Here is a 27,532-nt window from a genome sequence, read left to right on the forward strand (position 1 = left end):
AGAGGAAGCTGGGGCTTTGAAAGGGGGGAGGAGGAATGAGGTCAGGGTCGCCTGGAGATGAGCGGGAGGACAGGGGAGAGAAGAAATGTAAAAAGTTATAGAGGGCCAGGGTAAGTGAACATGGCCCCCTTGGGAAGAGGGAGGGGGAGACTGAGGAGGACAGGGCAGGGAGGAGTGCCATGGTTGCCCTGCCTCATGCTGACCTGGTTTTGAGAACTAAGGGATGAGAGAGGAAGGTTTGATGCTAGCCTTCCCTCTCTGTCCCTCTGCTGCCCCAGCCATGGAAGGACAGACCAGAGGGAGCAGAGGTCTTCTGGAGAAACCCCTCCCGGCCGCCACTAACCCCACTCTGTCCTCACTGGGCGCCTTGTTCATCCTCCTGAAGTCCGCCCTGGGCGCCGGCCTGCTCAACTTCCCGTGGGCCTTCTACAAGGCAGGAGGCTTGGTGCCCACCTTCCTGGTGGCACTGGTGAGTCACAGAGGTGTCTAGGGGCGGGTGGAAGACGGCTCCAGCTCTTCCGGGAAGGGTCCTCAGGGTTGCTCCTGCAGAGCTGGCTGTCTTGTGTATGGTAGCTTGGGATTTTATTTTCGGACCTCTGCACCCAGGAGACATGTCCTACTCTAAGCGGGTCACATGCAAGAGCTGTCCCACCGAGTCTCCACAGGCTCTTAGGGCTAGGATGAGCTCCATCATGCCCTGAAGTATTTATTACCCAGGGGGGAAAGCCACAAGCTGTAGGTGCACACATCTGTATCTCCTCAATGCTGTGCTTAGAAGAAACCGATACAAGACCAGCACGGTATTGGATGTAGGACTGTCCAGGGGGGAGGTGGGACTGTGTGCTCAGGGGCTCAGCTTGCACATCTTAGGGCCACACAGGCACCTCTGCAGCTCTTCCCATGTAAGTTTGGCCCATGAGGGAGGGGTGTACAAGGCACTGAGCTCTCAACAGTGGGCACCCAAAGCATTGTGGGAAATTACAGTGCTACCCGAAGCCCGCTCATGTGTCCTGTAAACTTGGATGGCTGAAGAGCGTGTCTGGGCAGTGCAGACAGGGGCATGCACAGGAGCCTGTTTTGTGGGATCTAGGGTGGGTAGTGAGTTCAGGGCAGTAGTCTAACTCACATTTGTGTGAAATTGTTACTATAAATGATGAAAAACAAAAAGCAAAACATGGAGAAAGCCTTGGAAAGCAATAAGTAAAACAGCCTCTCCCACCCCTACACACAAACCCCAAACCCCACCTTCTCACAGAGCACTCGCCTGAGCCTACACCTGAATGCATCAGGCCCCAGCTCCCCTGAGAGGTGAGTGAGACTGTCACCATTTCCCAGGCCACACAGCCTGCTTCACACCACAGACTGGCCTGAGGGTCTGAGCCAGACATCCCTGTCCTGCCACATTCCTAGCCTCTCAAGAGAACAGGAGAGAATTTTCAACTTCTTAGCTTTATGAAGTTTCATCTGTCCCACATGGCAGAGCTGTAAGAGTCCCAGACTCAGACCCAGACCCAGAGCACCTGGCAGCACCCACCTCCCCTGAAGCTCTGGCCTTGGGCAAGGCTCTGGCCTATTTGGTAGAAGCCCAGGCTGCCCACAGCTCTGGCCTTTGCAGAGACTTCACAGAACCAGCTGGCCTGTGAGTCTTGCCTGTAATGTACACAGCCCCATGGTCCCCTCTACAGGTCTCTTTGCTCTTTCTGATCAGCGGCCTGGTCATCCTGGGCTATGCAGCCTCCATCAGTGGCCAGACCACCTACCAGGGCGTGGTTCGTGAGCTGTGTGGGGCTGCCATGGGGAAGCTGTGTGAAGCCTGCTTCCTGACCAACCTGATCATGATCTCTGTGGCCTTCCTCAGGGTGATCGGGGACCAGCTGGAGAAGTGTGAGTTCCTTCCTGGCATTGGGGTAACCCAGGGTGCAGGGTCTGTAATGACTCTCCGGCCCCCAGTTGATGAGCAGGACAGTGGGTAGTTGACGGACCTCAAGGGGGACAGTAGAGGCAAGGCTTCACCTGAAGATCCAGTGTGGCATGAAGGCGTGAGAGAGACTGTGGCTGCAGGTGGAATGGCTAGTGGAGACAGCCCATTTCACAAATGGGGAAATAAGCCAGCTGCAGAGAGGGCCTCCTGAGAGCTTCCCAGTAGCACCTTTGACTGGGGCGCTGTGAAGACACGCGTTCTCATGGCCTCTGGTCCTCTGCGGAGCACGGCTGTAGCTGCACTTGGCGTGTTTTCCTACCTTCTGTTGGCACGGGGCCAGGCATGCGCCTGCTGTGCCTTCCACCCTGACTTACAGATGTCTGCGCCATCTTGCTTAATTTCCACTTGGCAGTTGTTCAGATCCTCTGGCTCCTGTCTTAATTGTATCACGGACAAGACTATCCTCTTTGCACCGTTTGCACCGTTAGGAGATTTAGAGACTGACCCAGCGCTGGTCAGTCTTGGCAGGCATTCCCTGTTGTTTTGTTATTTTGTTTTGAAACAGGATTTCAGTAGCTCAGGCTGGACTAGAACTGAGCTCACCATGTAGCTAAGGATGACCTTGAGTTCCTAACCTCCCTTATTATTATTTTAATCATGTGTGTGTTTGGCAGGGGATTGGGGGGGGCATATGTGCTTGTGAGTGCTAGTACTTGTGGAGGCCAGAGGTGTCAGATCCCCTGGAGCTGGAGTGACAGGTGGTTGTGAGCCGCCCAGTGGAGATGCTGGAAGCCAAACATGTTCCTCTCTTAAGTGGTCTCTCCAGCCCCATGCCTTTACTGTGATTACAGCCGTGTGCCACCATGCCTGGGTTGTATAGTACTGGAAATGGAACCCAGGGCCTCCCGTGTGCTAGGTGAGCACTCTGTTCCCTGAGCTGCATCTCCAGCCCATCTTTTCTGAGTTTTAAAATGCCCTGGCTAGTCTATGCCATCTAAGAATCAGGCGTTGACACCTCCAGCTGTGACTGCAGACCTGCCTACCTCCCCCTTTTAATTCCACAGTCTCCGCTCTGTGCCTTTTGAAACCCCATGATTAGGCACATCCTTTATTAATATGAAATATTCTGCTTTCATCTCTGGCATGAAGCCTCCCTCTCTATTAATAGATTCGCCAGCTTCCTCAAGATCAGTGTCCATGGGTAGCCTTCCCATTCTTCTTCTCTGAAGCCAGCTAACTACAGCTTGGAATTGTAAATGCATTCCTTGTAGACAGCATATGGCTGAGTCTTATGGGTTTTGTGTTTTGGTTTTTTTTTTTTAAATCATCTTGACAACCTCGGGCTTTTAATTGGAATCTTTAGGCTTAATTGGAATGTAGCTGTTGCTAGGGTTAGATTGCAGTCTAGTGTATTGCTGTTCGTGTTTTTCTTTCCTGCCCTGACCCCATCAGTACAACAAGGGGGTAGGGAGAGAAAGAGAGAGACTATCCCTTCCCTCACCTCACCAGCTGGGGGAGCTGTTCTCACAAGGCAGTTATTTCTAGGCGCAGCTGCCTTTGGTGAACTCTGAAAAGGGTTTACTCACTGCAATGCAAGTGACCCCACGACCCTCTCCCAACCTCACCCCTGTCCAGTGGTCCCCTTGCCTGAGGTTCCCGGTCACTCCAGTTCAGGCTGTCTGCCACTCCTTGCTTCCCTCCCCCGCCTGGCCTCCCTCTTAGACCAGCTCCGCATTAGCATCTTGTTCTCCATGGTGCTTTCACAGAGAGGTCGTCTGCTCCCCTGCCCTTCAGATGTGCTGTGGCATGGCTTTTTCCTGCACTGTGTGGCATAAGAGACCGTATGGCAGGTCTAGGTGTGGCTTTTAAGATGGGCACTTTCCAGCTTGGGGAGCTCCTGGGTGCCGTAGACAAAGTGGAGCCAGCAAGACGGCCCATGAGGAGAGACAGAAGGCTGAGGGAGGACTCTAAGGTCTCCAGCAGGCACCAGGCTGCTACTGTCCAGGGACCTCCAGACCAGTTCTGCCATCACCTGGGTGCCCCTAAGGGTCCTAACCACACTTGTTGGAACTGAGGGGCCAGCCCAGCTCCCCCTAACATTTACACTGCAATTCACAATGTGGGCAAGGGTTATATTTCTCAGCCGCCCAGCTGTGGCGTGTGCAGCTACTGAGCACCAGTGCAGAACTGCAGCAGGAACCAAGCGGCTCACCTTTCCCCAGCAGTGCAGCCAAAGCCCCACGTGGTCCCATCTGACCCTAGCTAGCCACTAGGCTTCTGAACCAAACAGAAAGGGGCCTTGCTCAGCTCTCAGTGCCACAAAGACAGAGAAGGAAGCTCAGGGTGTGTTTGTTGAATGACTTCATGAACTGTGGGGTTCCTTCCTTCAAGGGGGGCATGGGATGGGCCCCATTTCATTTCTGATCCCTCCACGCCCTGGTAGACTTAGCTACGAGCCCATATGTCTGTACTGTGTGGTGACTTCGGGCTCCACGGCCTAGCTCCTGTCCCTGTCTCTAACAGTGTGTGACTCCCTCCTGCCCGACGCCCCACAACCCTGGTATGCAGCCCAGAATTTCACTCTGCCCCTGGTCTCCGCGATGCTCATCTTTCCCCTGTCAGCCCTTCGGGAAATTGCCTTCCAGAAGTACACCAGGTACGGGGCCTCCGAGGCTTCTGGGCAGGGGAGCTGTGTGACAGGTGGGCAGTGACCGCTTGGGCAGTACTGTGTCAGAGAGATAAAAGAAGACCAGGTTTGCTTCCATTTAAAAGGAAAATTGGAAGTTTTACAGGTTCTGTGCACTCACCATGGAAAATAGAGATAAGCCAAGAAATACTAACAGCAGGCCTTTAAAAAATAATTTTAACTTACTCTTCAATAATTTCCTACATGTGTACGTTATATCTTGATCATATCCACTCCTCGTTCCCACCTTCCTTTGCCCCTGGATCCCCTCCAAATCTCTTTCCCACCTCTCTCTTCTTTTCTCTTTCTCTCCCACTCCCCCCTCCTTTAAAATCAGTTACCCACATGTGTGTAGATGTGGTGTGGGGCTGCCATCGGAGCATGAGCAACGTCTATAGGCCACCCCCCCCAAAGGAAATTAACTCCAGCAGCCCCTCAGCTAGGGATGGGGTTTTGTGGTTCCCTTCCCGTCCATGCCCCTCCGTGTCCACGCAGGAATGTTGGCCTGTCTTGAAAAACAAAAACAAAAAAACAAAAAAAAAAAAAATTTCTTTTTTTAATTTCCTTACAAGGCAGTTGTTTTCCCTACGGATTTTTCCTATGTTCTTAGTTTTGATATACCCCCCCCCCTTACAGTTCCTCCACTGCCGTGCCTATCCACACTTGAACCATTAACCAGTATCACCCCCTACATTTTATTATCTCGTGTGCTCCACTATCACCTTCTCTGTTAAGGCTTCTGGGACTCATGTGAGAGAGAACAGAAGTTCTGACTGGCCGGGACCAGGTCACTTCCCTTAGTGTGTCTTCCAGTTCCATCCACTTCCCTGAACATTTCTTCACAGCATTGTAACAGCACATCTTGTCGTCTACCCGTAGCAGGCTTCCCGGTCCACACAGCCTCGCAGGCTACACAGTCGATGGACATGATTTTTTCATTCTTTTTTGACCTTGAGGCTTCCAGGGATGGTATTGAAAAACCAAAGCCTGATAACAGACAGACTCCGCCCAAGTTCCGGTTCATCACTGGCCTCTCCCATGGTGTGAATAGCTATGTACTTTGTAACCTTAGAAGCAGAGGCCTCAGAGCCCAGTCCCTCCACAGCTGCAGCCCACAAGACTCCTGTGGCCTTCAGGCCACAACAGACTCTTCCCCTCTTCTGTGGCCAAGCTTAAAGATGTTCTGACTTGGATATCAAACCCAGTAGCTGACTGGCACTTGCTGGTGAGGGGAGAGATGTCCCACTTGCTCTTCCCAAGGATGCTGGGCCATCCAGAAGCCACACCTCTGACCTCTGGACCAGAGCAGCACTGCCCAGCCACTCCTTGGGGCTCCCCGTATGGAGCGGGGATGGTGGTTCAGGAGGAGAGCTTCCTGGCTCTACTCTAGCCAGGGCAGAGCTGGGATGCCCCTGTGGGAACTGGCTGTGTGTCTCTGGTGCAGTCTCTGATTCTGTCCTGTGTGCCAGCATCCTAGGTACCCTGGCTGCTTGCTACCTTGCCCTGGTCATCACAGTGCAGTACTACCTATGGCCCCAGGGCCTCGTGCGCCAGTCCCAACCCTTGCTGAGGTGAGTCTGGGTAAACAGTTCTGCCTGCTTTGTGGTTGGGAATGGGATTCCTGGAAGGAGATCCTATGGGGCTTGCCTCAGAACCCTGGCTCTTTCCCATGAGATCCCTCCTGTCTCTGATGTGTGATAAAGCCAAGGAAGTTCTTCTTCAGAAAAGAACCAAGGCACTGAAGGCCACTCCTAGGCCAAAAACAGACACACCCTCTGTGTGGAGGCTGTGGGACCTGACACATGCCCAGGCTTACAGAATAGTGGGGCTGTTGAGCAGCCCAGAGTAGGGCTGAGTGAGGTAGGATGTCATGTGGGGACTCAGAGCTACTTTGAAGACTTTTTTTTGCCATGGGTGAACTGGGGCACCCTCAGTGTTCTGAGCAGAGCAGGGATGGGGCATGGCTTGTTCCTGAAAAGGGTTACCAGGTCGGCTATGGGAGTCAGGTGTAAGAGTCTATGGGCTAGGCAGGAAGTCCCAGCCTAGGCCCAGTGCTTCAGGCTGGGGAGCATCCCAGGCAGGTGATAGGATGTGGTCAGAGGCTAGGTGTGTGGACATTTCTCAGGGAAGGGCACAGCTCAGGGGCCTGTAACTATCGTCACCACTCTTGGAATTTTCTACCACAACTGAACCAGGGCCTCAGCATGTCCACCCTGTATTGGGTCCTGCAGATGATGTGGTTGTCCTGGCCGGGAACTACAAGTAGCAAGGAGACAGGAGTCGGAGGATGCATGTCCCAGATGGTGGAACCTGAGGGCCAGGGCACGACAGAGGCTGAGCCAGAAGGTGGCTTGGAGCTATCTGCTAGATGCTCAGTGGCTGGCCAGCTGTGTGTGCCTGCAGTTTGAGGGAGGCAGGCTAGGGGGCGCAGAGTGGTGGTGATACCTGGGGACATCATTGGAGGCTGTGGTGCTGAGGTCTGCACTGCTGGTCTGTGGAGCTGCGGGCCGGAAGAACCTGGGTGGGGTGGGGGTTGTTTTTGTTGTTGTTAAATTGTATGTGCATTGGTGTTTTGCCTGCATGTATGTCTGTGTGAGGGTGTCAGGTCCCCTAGGACTGGACTTAGAGTGGTGAGCCGCCATGCGGGCGCTGGGAATTGAACCCCGGTTCTCTGTAAGAGCTGTCAGTGCTGTTAACCTCTGAACCACCTCTCCAGCCCCGGGGTGGGGTTTGTAAGGTAGTGGGGTTCCTGGGGCTGCTGTGACAAGTCCCTGCCTCGAAGGCGCTCAGTCAGGAACATTTCCCTCGGCCCTGGAGCACATGTGTCTTCCCTCACAGTGCTAGCTGGGGTCAGAGGTCCAGTTCACATGTTCAGTGAGACCATGGCAACCCCTTCTGGAGTTCCCGGGAAAGCGTCATGCTTTTCCCGCTTTTAGCAGCTGCCCACAGTCCTTGGACCGAGGCCCTTCCTCCCCCGAAGCCAGCCATGTGATAGCTCTGCCCTGCCCCCTGGTCATGGCACCCCTGTTACAGCTGGGCAGAGGCTCCGGGTGCACGTGTGTGGTCTCCTGTGGCACACTGGGCTCACCGCCATGATCCAAGCCACTGCTCATCCTAAGCTTTAGCCCTGTCTACAAAGTTCCTTTCAGCCCTGAGGGAATAGGGCAGAGTCCTGGACGATATCAGGACAGGGATGTTTTGGGGGGGCTGTTAACTCTTCCACAGCCCAAAATGCTGACTGCAGAGGACTGCTGTTTATGTCCCCACCGGGCTGTGTGTCCCTGTGGGTGTCAGAGACCGACATGAAGAATTACTTAGCAAAGCAAACAGGGAGCCAGGGGAGGGGACACTTGCTCCTTGAGGTGACTTGGACATAGGGCACACCAACCTTGCATTTGGGGAGATGTGTTGGGCAGTGGCTGCGTGTCTCCTAGGATCCCACACATTTGGGATAGGCAGCCTCTTGAGAGAAGATGGGGGTTCTGTCTTGCCACTGCCTTGCCCAAACCTCACCCACACAGGCAAGTGTCAAGTCACCAAATGTCCACAAAGATGTATTTAGAAAGTGCAGCGTTGAACAAGCTTCCCCTCAGCCCTGGAGCACGCTCACAGACTCAGCCCTTCCAAACACATCTTGCAGCCACACTCCATCACATTTTCCTCATTTCCTTTAAAACAAACACTCTCAAGTTGAAGGTGGTTTCCAGCTCCTTAATGAGCACCTGCCCCTGTCTGTTCACAGCCCGCCCCCCTGGACCTCTGCGTTTAGCGTCTTTCCTACCATCTGCTTCGGATTCCAGGTACGTTTAGAATGTGACATTTTCAGGCTCGCAAGCCCTCTGGAGAGTGCAGCTTTCCCCCTAGGGAGAAGTCTGAGCACTTGTTCTGTTCTCAGTGCCCAGCTGTGCCCATGGGCTGTCTTCCAGAGGCCATGGTGACATCTGGGCCACCTAGCAGGGATGTGAGCTGTCATTGAACTTGTCTCCCATGCCCCCAGTATCAGTAGTACCATGTTGGTTGGGTCTGGAATCCAGAGAATGGAGCTGGGACCTGGGGCACACCTCTCTGAAGGGTGATCACAGAACTGCCACCAGGCCTGGGGACAGAGCCACCCACATATACTTGCAGAATGGGTAGATTCTGCCCTGGGCCTTGGAGAAGAAAGACCACATGTCTTGAGGCTTTCCTGCCTAGAGGGTATAGGAAGAATATAGGAGGCCAAGTGACAGGACAGGGGACCACACCTGGCTAAGATCTGCCTCTCTTAAACATCCATCACCCCCAACAACTTCACCACAAAGCAGAGTTCACCGGAATCTGTGACAGCACCCAGGCCTCGTGACCTTGTGCCTCCCCCTCTTATCCTCCAGTTCTTCCCCCCCCCCCCCCCCCCCCCCCCCCCCCCCGCTTAGATTTTCTTTCAGGGGTTTTTGATACCCCCCTGCAACATTGCCATTTCTCAGCCTGCTCACTGACTCCGCCTCACTTCTGGGGCTCAGGGAGAGGCTCATGAGACGCTCGCACACCTGATATTTTGAAAGCTGCCTGGGGCTGATTTTTGCCCTGGGCTGTCGCCTGGGTGTGGTCAACAGACAGCAGCAGGCAGCCTGTGCAAACCCCCTTCCCAATGCTCAGAGCCCTCACCCTGACCTCGGCCCCCTCCTTGGTTCTCCTAGCAACCAGGCTGTGGTTTCCAGGGTTTCCAGGGCTGCAGTGACTGGGGAGCTGGGAAGGACAGGATGTGAGTGTGGGGGTGGGGCGCAGGCCAGGGGTGGATGAAGGATCTGGAGAGTCAGGAGTCTGAGGAGATATGAGGACAAAGATGGCGGAGCTTGGCAGCTTGGGCTGTAAGGAAGGAAAGGCAGCAAGGCTTATAGCCATCAGGACTTCTGACAGGATTCAAACACACCACCTCTCCCTGGACACCTTCAGAAATAGGATACGCCTGATCCCAGCCTGAACTGGATCAGTGAAGGGCCTGGTGGGGGCAGAGGGCTGCTCCAGACTCTGTCTCTAGCCACCCTGGCTACCCTGGCTTTGTTTTAAACAGCTTTACTAAGGCTCAGGTCACCTCATCCAACCGCCCTACTAAAGTGTGGCCGCGGTCAGAGTGTGCAGTGTGGCCACCAGCAACTCCCTCCACCTCTTGCCAGCCTCTGGTGACCATGGCTCTGCTCTGTCCATGGATCTCTTTGCCATGAGTGGTCCGTGACTCTGTGCCTCTGGTCATCTGGGCCATGGCTGTTAGATGCACCTCATTCCTTTTTTTGTTTGTTTTTGAGACAGGGTTTCTCTGTGAAGCCCAGGCTGTCCTAGAACTTGCTCTGTAGACCAGGCTGGCCTCAAGCTCAGATCCGCCTGCCTCTGCCTCCCGAGTGCTGGGATTAAAGGCGTGCACCACCATGCCTAGCTTGCCTCATTCCTTTTAAAAGCCAAATGACGTTCGATCATGTGGACAGCTACAGTCTGTGGACCTGTGACTTGGCTGTGCATCTGAGGCTGTCACGCTCTTTGGCTCATGTGTCCCCTCCCCTGTGCATGGACTCGCACTGGGGAGTCTGGCAGCACCTGCTGCCCCCCACATGCTGTTGTCAGGTAGGTGCATAGGGAAGGCAAGCTTCCAGATGGGTCTGCATCCCTGCGCATCTTCACCTTGTGTGGGGGCTTGGCTGCAATTTCTGCCTGCAGAGCTGAGGCTCTGGGTCCCCCACATGGGGCTTTATCTATGGTTCCCTAAAGCACCTGTGACTGGGCCAAGATGCCGGTGTCCTTTCAGGAGCCACAGGGGTGGAACAGAGAATGTTAAGTGGCACTGCTGGATCCGTTGGCTGTCTTGGCAGGTACAAAGGGCACACACAAAAGTGCTCCTGGACACAGGAGGGAGGGTTTACCCTGGGCTCCACCACGGTCAGCCAAGGATCTGGAATAGTCACCACTGCCTGACTGAGCTGGCCCCCAGCTCAGGGGCTCCTGGCCATCAAGAGAAGCCCAGGGCAGACAGTGAGTGTACACCACTGCCCGAGGTTCATGGGTTCCTACCCCTGGGTTGGGCCAGGAGGAGCAAGGCAAGGCCTATGTGCAGCCCCACTGCCCTGTGCTCCAGGGCTCCTGGGAGCACTGTGGTCCCCATCTCACACTAAGTAGGAACCAGACATGGCCTAATGGAGGGCCGGAGCTGGTAACTGTTGTTTGGTGGCCTTTGACCACCAATGGAGGCAAGAGATGTTCCTGTGTTACCCAGGCGTGGTTCTGAGCCAGAGATGGTGACCCACAGATGACAGAGTCGGGACAAGCCAGAGTCACACATGCTGGGGGCTGGGGCCATGTGGGAGGAAAGAGCTCTGTTTGGGATGAGGGCAAGGGTGTGACTGTGGTAGGTAGTAGGGATGCATCCTGATGGACATCTCTACCCTGTGAGCCCCATAGGGTCTCTCACCTGCTGTGTGGTACCAGGGCTTAGGCTGCCATCAAATTGCATTGGCTCGGCTACATGTTTTATACAGAGAATTGTCATCATGATATATCATGTTACCTTAAACATGTTTTTACTTATTTTGTGTGTGTGTGTGCACGCGCTCATATGAAATGATGAACATGTGGAGGTCAAAGGACAACATGTAGGCATCAGCTCTCTCCTTCCACCATGTGGGTTATGGGAATCGAACTCAGGGCACTGGACTTGGTGGCAGGCTCCTTTACCTGCTGAGCTGTGGGGCGTTTACCCCAACCACCCCCACAGTTCCCAGAGTTTTCTTGAGTGCGAGCAGCAGGAAATATTAGATAGAAGGATTTATTGCAGAGAATATCGCGGAGATAAACAGATAGAAAATAAAGGATAGCCTCGAGAGGGCCTGGAACCTATTCCAACGGGCCCTGACTGTCTCTGCCCCAGGGTTTTTATAGAGACGCCAAGGGGTGGAGCAAAAGACCTCCTCCCCCAGCACAGCCAAGTGCAGACCATCCCAGACACCTGCACTTAGGCCCGTGGTCTAATCATCCTCTATGCGGACCTGCTGGGTAAAGCCACGAGGAACCCGAGAATGGGCTCCCACAGGTCCCCCTTTCTTAATATATAAAAAATAACTATAATGGGCTTACAGCAATCTCCATAGCTGTTACACCTCCAGTATGGGAGTAGAGGATGATATAGATGGCATTTCTCTTTTGAATTAGGTCCAAGGTGACTACAGCAGTCTTAGCTGCCTCAAGCCCTTTCTAAGCCAAAAACTCTTAAGGCGACTACAAACTTAAAGAATCCCTTAGCTTCATCATTACCATTAACAGGTTAACATAAATATTGCTATACATAGCCACAATTCTCTCAGTCTTACAACTCAAAGCAAACTCTTAACAGAACCATTTGGATTAGCATATATGGTGCTATATATAGTTAACAATTTTCTCCGTCTTACAACTTTAACTCAATCATTTGAATTTTCTTGTTAACAGAACATAGGAAAAACTTCGATGTATTCACATCAAACTTAAATATTTCCTTAACTCCACAAAACCAGGGTGCATTAATATCAATAGGGTTCTGCAAACATAATTCAATCTCATAACTCCTCCTTTTCTTTATAATTTTTTAAACAAAATCTCAAACCTAGTTAGAGGAATCCAAACATATATAATTCCTACAAACCCATATTGAAAAGCAATCTTCTCAATCTAACCATTAACACTTTGAAAACTTAGCAAAACATCCAAAAGCAGTTTCTTAATAAAACTCTTTACACTTTAAAAGTAGTCTCTTAATATACCCCATTAGCATTTCTTACTAACAAAAACATGACATTAATCCACTCAAACAACTTTTGAAATTAGACTAAGGAATATTAACTCTTCCCCCTTTCTTTATAATTTAAGCAAAATCTCAAGCCTAATTAGAAAACCCAAACTTTTCAATTTAAACAGTTCCGTTTGTAACACAAAACCAGTTCTGTATGTAATTCCATTTTTACATAAACAGTTCCACAAAACAATTCATGAATCACCTATTAATAAAGCATATATGCATACACAAAACTGCATCTTGATTCTAGGTAGAAACAATAAATTTCTTCATTTAACCCAATTCCAGAAAACTGTTCCTAGGTCATTACTATGAATAAACTCAAAATTGTCCAATTGCAATGAAATCTCTATTGTTCATTTCATTTCTTAAGTCCCAAAATTCAAATGATAAATTCTGGTACTAGCCTTCCAAATATGAAGAAATCCAAAACCAAAATCTTTGTAGTTTTATCTCATTTTAAGTTCAAAGAGTTCAAACAAGAAATAAATTCTGGTATCAGGCTTTCACTTCCAAATATGAAGAGACGTTTTTCAACCAAAACTTTTTGCAGTTAACAATTTTTGTTCAAACAAGCGTCTCTGAACTTATTCTTTTTTAGGTACAGTAGTATTCTAAACCGCACCGTTTTTGATGTTAGCTCAGGTTTTTCTGTGTTGCGTCGATTTTCCACGGATCTCAGCTGCAGATGCCTTGTGCTGGTTCTGGCGTCCGCCATTCTTAGCTTCTTAGCGGCTTCTGGAGCTTTTGAAAAACCGCTCAGACTGCCTACTTTACAGTCTACTGAGACACTACCTTCTGTGTCTCAGGTTCTTTCACCATATACATTAGGAATAGATTCATGTTTAACATTTACACTTTTTTACAAATTCACATATAACATTAACATCTACTTATTTATACTCTTTAAGGGAACTATAGAACTACTTTAGCAAATATATTTCTTATTACTTCTTATATGCTTATCATATTTCTTATTTAAACTTACATTTACAATTAGTATCTTTACTTCTTACAAGCTTATTACTACACGTCTTAGACTACCTTAGATATTTCTTGCAAGCTTATTTTCTTAAAGGAACTCTATAGATCTATTTTACAAACTTATACAGGTCTACCATTAGCATATATTTAACTTAGCAAACACCTAAAGATTTCTTAACACAGATCTAACAAGATAATTTTTACAAACTCACATATCTTATTTTCACCTTTTTCTATTTCTTACTCTTAATTATTATTACTATCTCTATTAGATTTTCTTAACTAGACAGGAAGTACGTACATCATTGTTAAAGTTTAGAGTTTATAGTCAGCTTTGCTATAAAGCACTGGGATTTAGTGAGTGTTGTTGTTATAGAATTGTGATAGTTGTTGCTAGGGGACTGTAACCTTCCCAGGATGATGCCACACTCCAAAGTTGCCAGTTCTCTCAGCCGTTCCGGAACCGGCAGAGATGCACTGTCAGTGGTAGACGGTTTTTAACTAGAGGCTGTCCCTTCACCCAAATTCATAATAGTTCCCCTAAGTACTTCAATTCAGACAAACATTTCTATTATAGCAGTACTCTTGGTTTGCTCTACCGAAAAAACTTCATTTCATACTGAGGGTGAAATTACCATATTTAGCTGCTGTAAGGTCTTTGCCAAATACCGCACAGCTATTAGGTGATATAAAGTATTTTTCCAAAGGAACTAGTAAAGCCAAAAGTGGCACAGCTCCGAACTCTATTTCCTCACTGTTTGCATCAACCAGTGACAAAACCTCAGAAACACTAATCGAGCCACTTTCACTCTGGTTCCATTGTAGGAACATCATTGGAGCTGACCTTTCTTAGTTCCAAGCTCCTTACGAAACGCTCCGGTAATCACCGAGCTTCATTCTCCTCTTGTGAAAAAACACAAACATGTCCTCGACCCCATATTAACACAGGATCGGAACCCTTCCACAATCCCGAGCAGGGATCTTTCCATTTTGCATTACTCTCAGCTAAAGGACCAGGAAGATTGGAGTGAACTCTGATATGGCCCACAAAGCATGGCAGCTTTCTTTTGTAGATAGCATAAGTTTCCTTCATATCTAAGACAACGTTCAATGTATAAACTGCTCTCTCTTGCTTTAAGGATTTTAAAGTAGCTTATTTGATCTTATAGGTAGCTTTCTGTCATCCAACTACCGTTAAAACTTTGCACAGCTATTAGGGTAAATAAGTCATTTTACCAACCCCCAAAACGCGAAGTGCCTAGTTCCATATCCTTTCAATGTTTCATTGGAACTGACACTTAAAACTCTTAGATGATTTTCCTCCTTATTCTTTTAAAAGCTGTATTTTAAAGTTTACCATGAACGTATTTTCGAGCTGACAAAAGTGTTTCAGGGCAATGTCGCCATCTTTAGCAGAAAAACTACCTTTCCCAGAATGCATTTCCCTTATATCAGTCCATAATAGTATCAGTCCCTTAAATCAGTCCTTTATATCATTTCCCTTATATCAGTCATTTCCCATAGTTCTTTTTGGGTCTGAGAGTCAACTTTTAAGTTCTTTTTTACCAGACTTGCTTACAAATTCTTGCCCGGGAGGTTTGAACAAAGTTTTTTGCTTTTGCAACGGGAGATTTGAGCAGGCATTTTACATTTTCAATTATGGGACGTTGGGAGGTTTCTGGTCTCTCCTCAGCTGGCTTTAACAGGTGTCTCTCCTTTAATTGACACTGGCCCCCAAATCAGAACTGCACCTGCCTCGTTAGCGCGCATTGAGGTGGGCAATTTCTGATAGCAACTTTTCTCGGGGCTTGTGTTTGTCTTAGCCAGTCAGTGAAAAACATTCACAACAGAGTTTTTTCATAGCTCTTTCAGAGAGATTTTCTCCCACTGATCTATTTTATTTTGATTGTTCCTTCCTTCCCCAGATGCAGAGCTATCAAGTATCTGCGGCTCTGTACCTCTGCTAGCTGCCCTTGGAAGTAGGGGCTTTTTTTTCTCCCCCCCGAATCTGCCTCAAATTCTAGCAGCTTTTTCAGGTCATATTTTTCTGGGGAGGAATCGGTCCCTTCTGTTTCTTTAGAATCTTTCTCCCAAACAGTTCCCAGTTTGGTCTCAGTTTATCCCCTCTACCCCAGAAAGTTTCTGACACTACAGTGGCGGCTTTCCCTGCTACCGAAGGTAGGGGCTTTAGTCCATTTCTGTTTTCGGGGTCTGTGTGGTTTGTGTACAGACTGAAAATCTAACAAGGGAGGTTTTTGCCATTTCTAAACTCCCATTAGGACAGGTGTTTTGCCTTATCAGACCTTCACCTGGCCCAGTCCCCCAGTGGGTTGCATTTGCTTGTCTGGGTGCTCAAGGACAGAGCTTATTCCAGAGGCAATCACCCCTCAGGGCTACACTCCCTCATCTCAGGGGAGTCAGTTGAAACAAAGCTTTTCTCAAAGAGGTGTTTTCTCTGACAGAAAAGAAAGCTTTACTCCTGGATAGTTCTGTTCTGCCCCGGCTGGGCTCTTTCCCCAGACAGCGTTCTGACTCAGCAGCACAACTGCTTCAGACACAGTTCAGCTTTACTGTTTTCCCAGAAAGGTCCTTACTGATAGGAAAGCTTTTTTCAGATGTCTTTTTGCAGCAGTGGACCTACCAACCCGGGACTTGTAGGAAAGCAGACAACTGTGCTGTTCCCACTGGCTTTAGCTTTGGTTGTTCATTAGCAATCTTCCCCTGGGTCCTGCACCTTCCTGCCTCAGCTCTGTGCTCCAGGAAGTTTGCAACTGCAGGAACCCTAGTATCCCCGAAATGCACTCCGACTCAGAGACGCTGGCCAGTCACCTCTGGGTTTTTGGTCAGAAGTGAGGATACAATGCTTCAGGGGAATCTTTGTGTTAGAAAGATTAGGAGCATCTTTTCGTTCTGAAACGCTCACTCAGAAACAAAACCCTTGATGCCTCAGCTCGGCTGTAACTGAAAAGCTTGGCTTTTTTGCTTTTCTCAGGTAAAGTTTCTGGCCCTTTTGGGCTCTCTGTAGCTCTTTACCCACACTCTCCCAAGCGTTTCCCTCAGGGTACTCTGACCCACTGTCTTTTACTGGCTTGAAGAGACAGAGCTTAGAAGAGGTTTTTAGGAACTTGTCCCTGCCTCCTGCATTGCAGGGACAATTTTTAAGGCTTGAAAAACAGAACTTAGAGGTTTTGCTGTCTTAAGAGGTTTGTTGTTTTTCCCTTAGAGCTAATCACAGGTGGTCCGCATACTAATATCTTCAGGTGATTCTAATTTTTGTCCTTCTGAGAGAAAGTTAAAGGCTTTAGTTTTCAAGTTTAAGAGCTTTTGAGAAAGATGAAGGCTTTTTTAGAGAATTTTTTCCCCAAAAATTTTCCAAGAAAAGCTTTATAGTTTGAGAAAGATTTTTTCCCCCAGGAAAAATACCTACTTTTCCCAAAACTTCCCAACTTTAAACTTTGGCTTTTTACACCCCCATTTTTGCCTTAGGGAGAAATCACTTTCTCCTGCGGCTTGGACTTAGCATTTCAGCTGCCCCAGGTCAAAAGCTTCCATAGGAAACTTATTCTTCCCCATAAGCTTGAAGAAGAGCTTTACTACCCAAATAGCCCAAAGAAAGGTTTTTTTCCCCAGTTTGCATTCAGAGCCCCCAAGTTAGAAAATTGAAGAATTTTCTGTCTAGTTGCCTTACTTATTTTTTCCTACACAATCTTACACTTCTAAGTTTTTCCTACACTATTTTACTACCCTATACCTTATACTTATTTTTCACAGATAGAAATTGAGAAAGGGATAGAAGATAGAAAATTTTGACAGAAGAGAATTTCGCTGCAGCATCGGACATCCTTCCAGTCCGCTTTCCTTTTCTCTCGAGGATAAAACCCCTGCCTCTCAATATATATAAAAAATATATATTTTCCATAACACCGGCATGCCTCATCCACTGGCAGGGCTGAACTCAGCACTTTCGCCAAAAACTCTGTAATAAAACTATTATTTTCCTTTATCTTTAGTCCCTATTACTTTGTCTTTAGTCCCTGTTCATTTGTCTTTAGTCCCCCCTTTTTTTTAGTCCCCCCTTTTTTTCTTTAGTCCCTTTTTTCTTTTTTCTTTAGTCCCTGTTCAGGCGCCATTCTGTGGGGCGTTTACCCAACCACCCCCACAGTTCCCCAGAGTTTTCTTGAGTGCGAGCAGCAGGAAATATTAGATAGAAGGATTTATTGCAGAGAATATCGCGGAGATAAACAGATAGAAAATAAAGGATAGCCTCGAGAGGGCCTGGAACCTATTCCAACGGGCCCTGACTGTCTCTGCCCCAGGGTTTTTATAGAGACGCCAAGGGGTGGAGCAAAAGACCTCCTCCCCCAGCACAGCCAAGTGCAGACCATCCCAGACACCTGCACTTAGGCCCGTGGTCTAATCATCCTCTATGCGGACCTGCTGGGTAAAGCCACGAGGAACCCGAGAATGGGCTCCCACACTGAGCCAGCTTGTTGGACCATAACTTGCTCCTTTTTAAAGTGTAATCACAAGTGTGGGTGTTTCCACGTGACCTCCCTCCCGAGAGTGCCCTCGCCACCTTCTCCATCAGTAACACCCACTCTATCCAAACTGCTCTTCTGTCCTCTGTCACTACAGATGTGGGGTCCCAGCAGCTTGATGGTGTCCCAGAGGCATCTGATGGCATCTGGGACTGTTTTGAATTTTTAACATGCATGAGCATCCAGCAGTCTATGCGGGGAATGCTGCCCGATGCCTTCCAACACACAGGACAGCCCTTATTAGGGGAATTACCACCCCCCCCCAAGTGCCTACAGCACTGATGCCGAGGACCCTGGACCCTGGATGCCCTGGACCCTGCTGTAAATGTGTTTGTCTTGTGATCTGAACTTGAGGCCTCTCCCTTGCTTGGCATCTCTCCTTCAACCTTAGGTTGTTTTCGAGATTCTTCTGCGTTGAGGCGGGGAGTCCAAGTCAGCCCTTTTGAGAGCTGTATAGTACTCCACTCGTGAGTGTCCTGAGGTTTGCCTGTGCTGCCAGTGGGCACTTGGGCACTTCCCAGCTCTGGGGGATAACACCTCCCAGTTGTCCCTGGAGGGTCTGAGCTGCAAGTTCTGTCTTCCAGTGTCACGAGGCCGCAGTCTCCATCTACTGCAGCATGCAGACCCACAGCCTCTCCCACTGGACCCTGGTCTCTGTGTTGTCCTTGCTGGCCTGCTGCCTTGTCTACTCACTGACAGGTAGGGCCTGGGGGAGGGGAGGTTCCCCAGGGGGGAGGGGTGGTGCCCCAGCGGGGAAGGAGTGGCTGTGGAAAGGGAACAAAAACTAGGCTCCTTAGAGAGTACTGGGCTGTTAACACCATTGTTCATTTAATATGTAGCATCCCATACGAAAAGACTGCAGATGGGGAAACTGAGGCTCAGGGGGTGTCTGTGACTTTTCCAAGGTCCCGCAGTTAGAGATGCAAAGCTGAGACCCACAGCATGTTCTGAATGTCCCAATGCTCCTGTTCTCATCTCCCTTGCTGTTCTAAGATGTGGTTGTATCTGGAAAGAGGTTTACAAAACACTTGTACCAGACATAGCAACTTTGAGTGCGCACAAGTTTTGTGAGGTCGTCAGAGGTGGTAAAAGCGTGGCCCAGAGGGTAGCCATAAGAGGCCCAAGGTCACAGCATGTGCCTATTCAGACTGGGGTCTCAGTACAGCTGACTTTAGTTGTCTTTCATCTATCGGAGCCTCTGACTTGGGAGGCTTTGGGCTTCAGTGAATCTGCTGTGCAGCCTTGGATTCCTAGGGTCACCTGAAGGACTTACCAGGGACTTACCTTTTCCCCAGCCAGCATATGCTACTGTTCTGCAGCCCCAGGCTCTGAGGGCTGTGACTGTATTACCTCCTCCAGGTGTCCCTCATGTCAGGGTCAATAGGATCACAGGATTTCCTAGATAGGCCTCCAAGAAACACCTATGTGTTGAGGCCAGAGGTAACGTCTCGGGACAGGGCAAAGGACCTGGGTGACAAGAAGCCGTGTTGTGCAGTGGGAAGGAGCTAGCTTTCTGCTCTTGCCAGCTGTGTGACTGTGGAGGATCAAGGCTAGTCAAGGCCTCAGTTTTCTCATCTGGAAGATGGATGTGCTACCTGCTGCCTCCTTGGCTCTGTTGCCCCGAGTTGGAGGCCATGGGAGGTGGGAAGTGTGTGTCTTATTTCCCAAGGCTCTGGGACTTGCAGTCAGTGGTCACATCTGAGCCCTGGCACCAGCCGTGAGCAACCAGCTAGTCTGCAGGAGTGTTTGGGACAGACACAGAGCAAGGAACCCTTCCAGGACCTTCCAACCATACCAAAGGAAACCCTTAGGGTATTGTGGGGGAAAGTGTGTGGGATTGTGCTCATCGCAGGTGCCTGCCTCCTTCTCTGCCACCTGCAGGGGTGTATGGCTTCCTGACCTTTGGGACTGAAGTTTCTCCTGATATCTTGATGTCCTACCCAGGCAATGACACGGCCATCATTGTAGCACGCATTCTCTTTGCGGTCTCCATTGTGACTGTCTACCCCATTGTGCTGTTCCTGGGGAGGTGAGTCTGTTCAGCCCGGTGCACCACAGGTTCTGTATTGTGGGACTGAGGACTGAGGTCACCTCTGATGGACAGAGAGGGGTGCACAGGCATGGTGCGTTTAGGTGATGACCAGCAAGTAAGTCTCAGAACTGGGACCTGAACCCTGACTTCCCCCCACCCTGCCCGACCCTACAGACCCTGGGGCTAAGCGGTGCCCTGGGGAACACGCAGCCGGGTGTGAGGCAGACCCTGCCATGTACAGGACTCAAGGAAGCCGGGAGATCAGCAGCCATAGGCGCTGGCTGAGCACTAGTGTCCATGTATCTACAGGTCTGTGATGCAGGACTTTTGGAAAAGGAGCTACTGGGCCACACGGGGTCCTCCAGTGCTGGCTGACCCCTCCGGGCCATGGGTTCGGCTGCCACTGACCTTCCTGTGGGTGTCAGTGACACTCGCCATGGTCTTGTTCCTGCCGAACCTCAGCGAGATCATCGGTATTATCGGGGGCATCAGCTCCTTCTTCATCTTCATCTTCCCTGGTGAGCGGCTGCCTCCAGCACTCAGTCTTGGTCTACAGCAGCAGTTCTCAACCTGTGGGTCGTGACCCCTTTGGCAAACCTCTATCTCCAAAAATATTTACATTACAATATATGACCGTAACAAAAGTATAGTTGTGAAGTAGCAATGAAAATAGTTTTACAGTTGGGGGCACCACAGCATGAGGAGCTGTATTAAAGGGTCACAGCCTTAGGAAGGTTGAGAACCTCTGGTCTGCAAGATCTGTAGGCAGGACCCTCATAGGATGAGGGCCTAGGTTACTGAGCCAGGTGTGGACCAGGTTTTCCAGACCTTTTCTGGCTAAGTGGCTCGACAGCCCTAGATAGATGTACCGTGTCATCTCATCCCACAAATGGGAAGACAGGGGTCCGGGACCCAGGGCACACCTGGCCTGTGATAGAACAGAAAGGCTACCTGGTCCACTGTCAGTGTTTCCCAGTGTAGAGATGGTTGGTTGTTTTAAAATGCTGTCTGTGCGAAACTCACAAGGCTCCCAGTACAAAGGAGCATTCCACAAGAGTCTTCTCAGCACTGCCCGGAGGCAGATACTGTGTTCTGCAATGATGGCTTCTGAGGGAGCCTTCCCAGAGTACAGGAGCTGAGGGGGTAAGTTCAAGGGGAGACAGCAGGAATACTCTCCAGATGGGAAACCCAGCAGGGGAGAGACCGGAGAACAACCTCAGAGTTGTTTCCAGGCTTCAGCGTATAATAGGGGCCCAGGCACACAGTAGGTGCACAGCGCACAGTAGGGCTACCGTGTCTAGACCATGAAGTTCTGCTACGAGAAGAGCTGTGTTAGGTAGATATTGAACTTGGGGCATGATGGCCCCATGTTGAACCATGGCCAGATGTTCTGGATGTCCAACCCAGGTTGTCTTTGAGACAGTGATAACACCATTGGACACGACAACTCTATATACATGGTTAGAAGCCAGGCCAGAGAGTGTCACAGTTCACTCTGGTTTGGGGGAGAATCTGATGAATTTCAAGGTGCCTGTCTCTTTCAGCTCCCTGGTATGATGCCACCTCTTTCAAGTCTGGCTCAGGCTCCAGGGGAGCCTTTTCAAAGCTCCAGCTCTTGCCTGTACCCAAGGGAACTGCCGGGGGTGGGGGAGGAGGGTCAGTGTGGGAGCAGTTCCTGGGGAGCTCCGGGCAGAAGCGGCAGGCTTTGAAACTGAACAGAACTGATGCAATGCTGGAGGTACAACCCAGGACTCAGGCGTGCCAGGCCAGAGCTCTGGAGCTGAAGTGCAGCCCCAGCCAAGAAGAGGCATGGTTGGGGTGGAGGTAGGGCACTGCCAGGAATCTGCCTATGCCCTGCACCTGGCTTTTTCTCTTTCCTTTTTTTTTTTTTTTCATGTAACACATGTGGATGCACATGCCTGTGTGTGTGCATGCAGGTGGACGCCTGAGATTGACATTGGGTGTCTTCATTAATTGCTTTCCACCCTGTGCATTGGCTAAGGCTGGGTATTTCAGCTGTGCCCGTCATATGCGGAGACTGTAGGCGGGCTACCGCACCACCAGCTCCTGAATTCTAGGGAGCTGAGCTCCAGTCCTCAGGCTTGCATGGCAAGGGCCCACTGAGCCAGCTCCCCAGCCCCATGCTGTCTCTTTTTTTTTTTTTTTTTTCTAATATGGTTTCTAGGTAAATCAAACTTGAGTCTCTTCATGCTTCCAAGGCAAGTAACTTTACCAAGATAGGAACAGCTATCTCCCTAAAATACTAAAAAATGGAGGAGGAGGAGGAGGAGGAAGCTGAGCATAGTAGCACTTGCCTGTTATCCCAGCAATAGAGAGCTGAGGCAGGACGATGAAGAATTCTAGGCTGAGTCTGAGCTGTGTTGCAAGACCCTGTCTGAAAGAAAGGAAAGAGAAGGTACAGGGATGGCTGTAGCTCCATGGGTGCATCCCAGGACTGGGTACCAACCAGGTTCCTGCCCCTGGAAGGCAGAGGCCTGAGAGGCCATGCTGTTCAGCCAGATCATTTTAGGGGTGCTTAGCTGAGGCTCTCATTGGCCTCGCCAACTCCAAGCGGCCCGCTAACCCCTGTGCCATACCACCTTTCCAGATGTCCCACTTTTCCGTGGCCCACTGCGGGGCACTGGCTGCTCTCTGCACCTCCAGTCCAGTAAGGGCGAGCCAAGTTGACCTGTGTCTCCTTTGCAGGTTTGTGCCTCATCTGTGCTGTGGACATGGAGCCCATGGGACCAAGAGTCAAGTGAGCGTCCCCAAGATGAGGGTGGCACCTAGGGTGTACTGAGGGGCTGTGAGCTGGAATGATGTGTTCTCCTGGGCCTGGGAAACCAGAGGTGGTGGTGTGGCCTCACCCTCCTGTGAGCATGCGTGTAGGAGAACAGCACAGATCCCCAGCCAGCCTTCACCAGTGTGTACATACATTCCAGGCTCCATGTTTGGAACTTCCTGTCTGTTTGGAGTATAACCCAGTGGCCCAGGCTACACCTCCCTTGAAGCTTGGCTCAGGAGCAGGGCACAGGCTGGTCCTGAGTCAAAAGGTCAGGTGGCTGACAGGACTCAGGCCCACCTGCAGTGTCATCATGGTAGCAGATCTAGCTTGACAGGGTTGGGGTCTCCTCTAATCTAGACTCCCCTCACATACCTATCTCTGCCGTACAGATGAAGGGGAGCCTCAGGAGGCTGGTGAGGACAGAGCCAGCCCCAGCTCAGACCCTGGGACCTAATTCCCTTATTTATCCACCCCCTTAATGGCCACTGCACAGCTGTGGAAACAAACCAAGGCAGATTGAAGGGTTAGCTTTCTGCAGGAATGACCACAGCCTGGAGGGTGGCATTTAGTGGCACAAATGCACCCTGCGGGCTCTGGAAGCAGTCCTAAGATCGACTGATCAGCCAGCAGGGCTGTGTTGTGGGCCTCAAACCTCTACCACCTCTTCCTTAGGAGGACACTCGTCCATGGACTCAGGCCCCGGCACCTTGTACTTAATCACACCCACAGACCCTGTTCTGGATAAGTCCCTAGTCCCATGTAAGCATGCCATGTGTGGTACCTCTCAGCCCATTTCAGATGCCCGTGGCTTACACAGCCATGGATGTGGGTGCCTGCTGCAGGTCTGTGCCCAGTCCCCATCCTTCAGCCCCGGTGAGCCCAAGGTCTGTTTTTCTGGGAAAGCAGGTGAGGCTCAGACCCCTTCTGTCCTGATGGGAGTTGCTCTGGACTTCTGTAAGCTAGCTGACTGGTTCCCACTGGTCCCCGGAGCAGCTGTGGACTCTTGTCATGGACAAGTTCAGCATGGTTCATTCATAGGCTTCCAAGATGCTTTTCTGAAACTGCCCTCTGTCCTTCCCACCTGTTGGCAGGTGGTGGTGTGTCCTGTGGGCTTGTGGGGATGGGGGCTGATGTTGTTCAGCCAGAGATGTCCCCCTCTGGCGACAGTTCCTTCTGGCCCCTGTTAATGCTGCAGTGTTCTCTCTGGGAACCCTGCCACTTGCTGGTCCATTCATCACCAGTTAAGAAAATGGCCTCCCGGCTTGCCTACCGCCGGGCATTATGGGTACATTTTCTCCATTGAGATGCCTTCCTCTCATGATTTTAGCTTGTGTCAAGTTGACATGAAACTAGCCAGCACAGGGGAGCTTTGTCTTGATTCGGTGGCACTGGCCCACCAGCACCGTCCGGTACTGCATCCTGCCAGCCGCACAGCCAGATGTGTTCCATTGCAGGTGCTGCCTGGAGGCCTGGGGCACCCTCACCGTGCTGGTGGGCACTTTCATCTTCGGGCAGAGCACAGCTGAGGCTGTGGTGGAGCTGCTCTGAGAGGCCTCTGGGCTCTGGCCTGAGGACCCCTGCAGGGGTCTTCTCATCACAAAGGTGCTGGGGAAAGGGACCGTCCTGCCTGCCGGCTGCCTGCCCAGCTCAGCTCCTCCTATGGCTCCTGGTGAGGAAAGACTGCTGGGACAGGTTACCACCAGCTGGTGACTCAGGACCGTCGATACTCAGGCTACTGAAAGCTGGAGTCTTGGCTTGAGTGTGGTGGGCCACGCTGCCTCAGAAGGCTCTGGAGTGCTCCTCCTGCTGTCCTCCTCTGGTGGCTGCAAGAGATCCTTAGTGGTACTGGCTTGTAGGTGTGTCGTTCAGGTTCTCTGTACTCATGGTTCCACGGTCAGTACCTGCCCTGTGCGTCTCTGTTCAAGCTCCCCTTTCCCAAGCAGGACGCCAGCCACCCAGGCTGGGCCCATCTCCTGTTAGTAAGCACTTGTCTGCACTGGCAGTGTCTCTTCTTAGTTACCAAAGACGTGTGTCTTAGTTACTGTTCCATTGCTGTGAAGAGATACATGATCAAGGTAAGTTACAAAAGAGTTCATTGGGAGCTTACATTTTCAGAGAGTTAGAGTCTATGACCATCGTGGTGGGGAGCATGGCGGCAGGCAGGCAGGCAGGCAGGCAGGCATGCATGCATGGTGCTGGAGCAGTAGCTGAGAGCTTACATCCTTATCCACAAGCACAGGACAGAGAGAACACACTGGGAATGGTGTGGGCTTTTGAAACTACAAAGCCCGCCCCCAGAGACACACCTCCTCCAACAAGGTCACACCTCCTAATCCTTCCCACACAGTTCTACCAACTTAAGACCAAGCATTCAAACATATGAGCCTGTGGGGGCCATTTTCATTCAAACCACCACATTCCTCTCCCTGGCCCTGTAGGCTTGGAGCCATATCATAATGCAAAATGTATTCAGTCTGATGCCAAAAAGTACCAGTTATTAGGGTTTGACATAAGGTTGTCTGAGGATATAATGAAATTGGGACACAGGCATGGCAACATCCGATGTCGATATTTCTCAAGAAGTAAATTTGGAACGGCAACAGATGTAACAAGGAACACGGGATGCCTGTGACCTTCCTCAATTTCTAGAGAATGGTAAATGATGTTCCTATACCTCAGACAGTTTTCTGAAGACAAATAACAGCGTTGTGCTTTATATAACCTTGAACATGCTAGGCTGTAAGGCAGGTCTCTCTGCGACCGTAAACTCACTCTATCAAAGGAGCTGTAATCATAAAACTGAGCCCTGTCGTGCAGATTGCCCTCAAGTGCTTGGCTGCCTTGAGTCCCCTGTTTCCCCGCTTTGGTTCTTCCAGGCAACCTCTCCCACCACATTGTTTTTCAGTCTCAACTGTTTAAAAGTCCAAAGTTTCTTCTGAGACTCAGGACAATCTCTTATACAACCCCCTGCATACTTCCAACATACAATGGCACAGAATATACATTACCATTCCAAAAGAGAGGGATAGGGGCGCAGTGAGGAAAAGTGGACCCAAGCAAGATCGAAACCCATCAGGGCAAACTCCAAATCCTGTAACTTTATGTCTGATGTCAAAGGGCTTAGATGGCTCTGCCCTTCCAGCTTTGCCAACTGCAACACACTTGTCTTTCTTGGGCTGGTTCCACTCCCTGCATGCAGCTCAGACATTCATGGCTCTGGCACCACCAACATTTTGGGATCTCCAACACAGTCCAGGCTTCACCTTCACAGCTTCATGCAATGGCCTCTCGGGGCTTCCATGCAGAAACTCCCCTGCCATACTCCTGGCCTTAGCATCTTAAGAAGATTCCACAACCCATTTACTGACTCCTGTATCCTTCATGACTCTAAAGCTAGAACCACACTGCTGATGCTGCCAAGTTCTGCTGGCTGCTTGGAATGGAATCTGACCCCTTCTCTCTGTGAATTACATTTGCATAATCTTTGATCTGTTGATGCTTTTTAGGATCAGAAAACCCTTCAGGCCTTTCCCTTTAACAAGTTGCAGGATTATTTGGGTGGGGCCTCACCCTGAGGGCACCACCACTCCCTTTATCTATCCCTTCCTCTTCTCTTTCAGCACAAATCACAGCCCCAACATTGAATTTCCTGGTGCTCTTTTTCTCCTCAAACTGTGTATTTTGTATTTCTTTTTGTCCTTTTTGCCCTTTTCCATTGTAGACCTGCACTAACAACCATGGAATAGACTCAATATTGGGCTGTCGTGAACTCTTCTCTGCCAATAAAATTAGTCCAAAACTCTTAAATTTAGCCTCCAGCATGTTCTTAGGACAGGGGCAAAAATCAGCCACATTCATTGTCAGAATATCACAAGAATGGTCTCTAGCCTAGTTGCTGATATTGTTCCCCTCTGAAACCTCTTGAGCTGGGTCTCTGTTGGTTCATGTTGCTCTTAACACTACTGTCTGCCAAGCACCATCATAGGAGCCAGAGTCAACTTGTACACCCCACCTGTCAAGGACCAGGTAACTTCCTGGAATGCTGGAAGTTGTAGTTCCTGGAAAATAATAAGAGTCCATCCTGGTCAGTATTTAATTAAAGCTTACTCCAAATTGGCTCAAAATTGTGGAACTGGTTTTTCTCTTGGTTTTGTAAAACATTGGGAGAGAGGCCTTGGTAGGTTTGAGCCAAAGTGCCCCATGGTGGGTGAGGGAGACACGCCATGCAAGACACAGTGGGCAGCAGCCAAGGAGGCACCTTGGAAAGTCACTCACACCATGCAGACATGGCACCCACATGGAAAGTTTTATTGGGAGAAGGGAGAAGGGGAGAGAAGGAAAGAGGGAGAGAGAGAGAGAGAAGAGAAAGAGAAAAGGGAAGAAAGGAAGAGAGGAGGTGTGCACTACCTCACGGCAAGAGAGGGAAGGAGAGAGAGAAGAGGGAGGGTTTTTTCTTAAAGGGGACTTTACGTAGGGTGATGATGTCAGGATGCGGGGCAGGCCAGGGGCGGGTCTGAATGCTAACATTCCTCCCTCTTGACTGTTATGAAAAGGTGAGTTATGGATAGCAAGTGTATGGGGGGGGGGGATGAGGGTGCCGAATTCTCCAGACTGCTTCCTGCTGATTTGGGGATGAAGTTGGGTGGGGGAGTTGGGAGTCCGGGTCACGCACAGCGGGAAGTGTGAGTGAAGACGCTGTCATCCTGGACACCCCTTGAGGAAGCTGAGAGGGCAGGTTGCTAGGAAAAAAACTAGATTGTTATCATTGGCCTCATGAGTGGGGCTAGCCATGGG

General features: G+C 50.2%; 1 protein-coding gene across 1 annotated transcript; it reads left to right on the forward strand.

The window, feature by feature from the left end:
- The first annotated feature begins 280 nt into the window (after positions 1 to 280).
- Slc38a8 (solute carrier family 38 member 8) lies at positions 281 to 26,793 on the forward strand. The gene is made up of 10 exons (XM_059263934.1): positions 281 to 469; positions 1,686 to 1,884; positions 4,445 to 4,577; positions 6,077 to 6,178; positions 8,350 to 8,407; positions 18,506 to 18,620; positions 19,803 to 19,950; positions 20,263 to 20,471; positions 22,660 to 22,711; positions 24,193 to 26,793. The coding sequence occupies exons 1-10, from the start codon at positions 281 to 283 to the stop codon at positions 24,284 to 24,286; spliced, it is 1,299 nt and encodes a 432-aa protein (XP_059119917.1). The 3' UTR covers positions 24,287 to 26,793.
- The last annotated feature ends 739 nt before the right edge of the window (positions 26,794 to 27,532 follow it).

This window comes from Peromyscus eremicus, chromosome 5 (assembly GCF_949786415.1).
Source record: "Peromyscus eremicus chromosome 5, PerEre_H2_v1, whole genome shotgun sequence".
Classification (NCBI taxonomy): domain Eukaryota; kingdom Metazoa; phylum Chordata; class Mammalia; order Rodentia; family Cricetidae; genus Peromyscus; species Peromyscus eremicus.